At 34.5% G+C, this 4,475-nt stretch overlaps 1 protein-coding gene across 2 annotated transcripts; it reads left to right on the forward strand.

Annotated features, from left to right (window-relative positions):
• The first annotated feature begins 476 nt into the window (after positions 1 to 476).
• On the forward strand, positions 477 to 3,143 carry LOC130986257 (thiamine phosphate phosphatase-like protein). 2 transcript variants are annotated; one of them, XM_057909613.1, is made up of 4 exons: positions 477 to 716; positions 1,023 to 1,144; positions 1,228 to 1,423; positions 2,628 to 3,143. In XM_057909613.1, the coding sequence occupies exons 1-4, from the start codon at positions 576 to 578 to the stop codon at positions 2,919 to 2,921; spliced, it is 753 nt and encodes a 250-aa protein (XP_057765596.1). In that variant the 5' UTR covers positions 477 to 575; the 3' UTR covers positions 2,922 to 3,143. The 2 variants fall into 2 exon arrangements, with proteins under 2 accessions (XP_057765596.1, XP_057765602.1); XM_057909619.1 differs by having other exon boundaries at positions 618 to 750; positions 1,028 to 1,144.
• Positions 3,144 to 4,475: the final 1,332 nt, after the last annotated feature.

A 4,475-nucleotide genomic window follows, 5' to 3' on the forward strand; every position in this document is an offset into this window, starting at 1 on the left:
ACATAAAAACTAATCAATACCCTCAATTTTTTAGTCTGAAAGTATTTTTTTGGCGTATGAAAGCGCAATTAGCAATCATAGATGAAATTAGAATGTCAATATGAACGAAACGACATAATTTTGTGTAAGATGAAAATATAAATTAATAAATATATTATCCAGCTAAATTCATGTATCCGTCTTAACGGTAAATTGTGTTGTTCGTCCATGTAGGCCGTCGCGTTTCATCTTTGGTTGCCATGCTAATTATTCTTTCATAGGCTGAAAATCATTTTTTTAACTTAACTTTACACATTTTCAATCTATTGATTCTTTTTTTCTTTTTGATAAATTAAACAATTTGTTGAACTTGAATTACACGTAAATGATTTCTCGGACTTAAATTGTATTAGAGCCCATTAAGAGTGCTAAAAAGCCCAAATTTAATTCTGCCTAACGACAAGTCGTTATTATCACATGCTTTCCACGTGGCCCCGTTACCACAAGAAGAACTAAGAGGCTGAAATGAAGAAGACAATCAATCGGCTCAGCTGCTGAAACGAGCTTAGAGAGAGAGAGAGAGAGGTCCGGCTGAAATGGCCGGGAAAATGGTGATTATATTTGATTTTGATAGAACGCTGATCGAAGACGACAGCGACAGATGGGTCTATACCAAGATGGGTCTCACCCAATTGTTCCGCGACCTGCGCCCCACATTACCTTGGAACTCTCTCATGGTCTCTATATTAATATACATACATATATTCCTATGTAATGTCTGCGTATCTTTTAGTTTTCCTTCTTCTTCAAAGCTGGATATGATTTTATTTATTTCTTTTTGTCCGATCACTTGCTTTTACTTCAATTTAATGTTTTGATATGGCTATATAATTCCATTATTTCAAGCTTTAAATGGATAATTAGGTCAAAAATCACCTCAATAAATTCACTCTAATTCTGCTATGAATTTTTTAGCCTGTTGTTAGTTGTTGATTTCGTGATTTTCGTATTGTATGTTGTGATTAGTCAACTGTTTTATATAGGATAGGCTATTGGAGGAGCTGCACATTAGAGGAAAATCGGTAGATGATATTGCTGATTGTTTGAGAGGGATGCCGTTGCATCCTAGGGTTGTTTCAGTGATTAAGTTAGCTCATGCTCTCGGGTACTTGCTTGCCATCTTCATGTCGTTCTTTAGTTTTTGTCGCTCGAGTTTTGTGTGAATGTGCATGTTTGTGGTGGTTTCAGATGTGACTTGAAGGTGGCAAGCGACTCAAATCAGTTTTACATCAAAACTATTTTGGAACATTATGATATATACAGCTGTTTCTCGGAGATCATCACGAACCCTGCTGTTGTAGACAAAGGAAGGCTGAGGATCTTTCCTTACCACGGTTCAGCTGCGCCACATGGCTGCGATCTCTGCCCATCCAACTTATGCAAGGTACGTTAGTTACACGTTTAAATGTCTGCATATGTGTTGGTGCCTTGGCCTTGTATCTTGCTCAACTATTAATTGTTGCCTCGTTTGAGATCATAAACAAGTTGAATGTCGTTATCAGATTTAGATGTTTTATTTTGTTCAAAGATGATCTGGTTTGTATTGTTTTAGTGCGAATTTAAATGCATTCTACATACAAATAGTTCTTCATCCCATCATCCATAAGGTGATTTGATCATGAATATGTTGAAAAGAGAGTCATAGCTTTACTTGCATTTGGGGACTAATTGCTTTACACAGCCTCCATCTAGATTTGAAAATTTATATATTTCTGCAATTGCAACATTGATAATGAACTTATCAATTTTTTGTTGCACTTTGCATAAGGCTTCATAATTAACAGAGCTGTTATTGAAATGCTGCATTGAATTTGCAAATTCGATCAGAAGTCGTGATTTAAAATGCAATTGATGCCCCTTTTTTGAACTGAAATTATTAATTCCAAATTCTACCTTAAAACTCTATATAATCCCTTTAGCATGTCTACCTCATCCAACAGAGTGTATTATTGAGTTTGAAGAAGAGGTTAGTCAGGTTGTAAGTTAAAATGCAACTAACTACATTTCTTCTTCAAACCGGACATATTACTTTCAAATCCAACCTTGACGCTATAGCTGTGGAGGGTATTAATACAATGGCCAAAACTTTTGTGCACCCGGATTTACGGTGCATCCACAAAAATCCAATTAGGGATCATCAATCTCCAATTAGGATTTAATTATAATGGATGCACTGTGCATCCTGATGAACTGAGAGTGTGTCTCTAAAACAATTTGAAGAAAAGGTAGTCAAGACTGAAGCAAAATTGTTTGGCTTCTGAATGCAATGACAACAAACTTAAGGGATTACAAATCAATGTATATTAGTAGCTAACATAGTCGAAACTGCCCTTTTATGTTGTGGTTTATTAGTCTCCAGATATGATGGACATTCTGTGGAGTTCCCTAGAAAATTTATTTTGATTTGGGCTCAAAGCATTGTGAGGATTAGTAATGTTCGAGCTGTATATTTTGGCTCCATAATGCTTAGTAGCAGTTGATTTTATTCGTAAAGGAGATAGATGGTTGGCTTGTTTGACAGGTTTTGGCCATTTAAAATCTTGTTGATAAGTCATAAGACAGCAATTGTTCTCTGTGCTCTACTGTAGGGTCGTGTAATCGAGCAGACCCAGGTTTCTTTATCTGAAAGTGAAAGCAGAAGATTAATATACATTGGTGATGGGATGAATGACTTCTGTCCGACTCTGAAACTTGCTGCCGAAGACTTTGTTTTGCCAAGAAAGGACTTCCCTTTATTGAGCCGCATTTTGAAAAACACTCATCTTGTCAAAGCAAAGGTTTGTGAATGGAACGACAGCGAAGATCTGGCTAGGATCCTCGGAAACCTTATCGAGTGCATGTCCAATGAAGACAAGATAAGTTCTTCAACCACTCAACTCTAGTAATTTCTGTATGCATTCAAACTGTCAGCCATCAATGCATCATTCTATCTTACTCTTGAGCTAGCCAATTATGCCTTGAAATTAGCAGATATTTTTCTCGAGCATTTCATGAGACTAGTAGCTTTCATTCTTGTACTTTGTATACTGCATTGGACTGGACACACTGAAATTTAGTTTCTGAAATTGTAAATAAAACCAAAGATCCCCTTAAACCTTCTTTAACTTTTCGACATTAGTTTCATTTATCATTTCTTTGCAGCATAACTCTTCGACTATGTGTATGTGCATATGTTATGTTTTTTTGTCCACACCGAGTCGCTGACTATCTCTTGTTCATGATTTTATGTGGTTGTGTATGTGTTCATAGTTCTCACGTAAAAATATCATTTTCACCTTATCCTAAATCTATATAATATACATGTGTATATATATTTTGAAATATTCCTCAGGGGACAAAACTTGAAAAAGAAGAAAAAGGAACTGATACACTTCTTTTTTTTGCTCTAAAGTTCGCATCTCTGGGCAAGCAAAGGGTTAATTATATTCATATTCTTGATCTTGACGATGGATTTTTTATTTTTATTTTTTAATTTTCTTATATATAGTGTTTTTTGTATGCTTTTACAGCCATTAAGGCTTCATCGACACGCTCAATTTCTACCTCAGTAGAAACGATAATCCATGTAATTGCTTCGAAAAAATGCAGCAAACACATTGAAGATATGCAGAGAACAATGCAAATATCTACAAGAAGCACAATGAAATGAATAGGGATATTGTCAAACTACTTGAGAGAACCTATGACATGTGCCATGTAAAACTAAAGTATCTAAAGGAGTTTATTTATGCAAATAGTTTGAGCTTTTTTTGACTTCAAGAGAGGTCTAATGAGTCATTCCAATTACTTCAATGTATTATACATTTATGTAATTCTGATTAGCTTGGTAAATGAGTGAAATACCAAGATTGGCACGCGCGCGCGCATATATATATATATAGGGTGTGGTTCTAGAGAGAACTACATTATTTGTGAGAACGGAAGAACCATCAAATCTAATGCATTCACTGTAAAAATTAATGCATCCGCTGTTAAAATTAATGCACTCAAAAAAATAAAAAAAAATGCTCCCTTCAGGATTCGAACCCAGGATCTGACAAGATGATGCATCCACCGTAGATCTTGATGATCCAATGGCTGAAAATGGTTCTCCGATCTTCTTTTATTTATGGTTCTTTCCTGAACCTCTCCCTATATATATATATATATATATATATATATATATATATATATATATATATATATATATATATAGAAAGGTTAAACAGAGAATGACAAATATATGGAGAAAGGAGAATTAATCTTGATCATTAAAATTTACCAATCTAACGGTTATATTATTTTCGGACTTATTGCCATATTTTCAATCGATAAGGTCAAACTAGTAATATACATATTCATGAAAATCGATAATTAATACATTGAAGATTCTATTGATTCATTTATATTTGGTAAGATATTAAATATCCCAATCTTCACGTAAAATCTGTTATGCA

Source organism: Salvia miltiorrhiza, chromosome 1 (genome assembly GCF_028751815.1).
Source record: "Salvia miltiorrhiza cultivar Shanhuang (shh) chromosome 1, IMPLAD_Smil_shh, whole genome shotgun sequence".
NCBI lineage: Eukaryota > Viridiplantae > Streptophyta > Magnoliopsida > Lamiales > Lamiaceae > Salvia > Salvia miltiorrhiza.

Coding starts and splice junctions, on each gene's coding strand:
- LOC130986257 (XM_057909613.1), top strand. CDS start 576: ATGGCCGGGAAAATGGTGATTATATTTGATTTTGATAGAACGCTGATC. Junction 1,145..1,227: donor AAGTTAGCTCATGCTCTCGG/GTACTTGCTTGC, acceptor TGGTGGTTTCAG/ATGTGACTTGAAGGTGGCAA. Junction 1,424..2,627: donor GCCCATCCAACTTATGCAAG/GTACGTTAGTTA, acceptor GCTCTACTGTAG/GGTCGTGTAATCGAGCAGAC.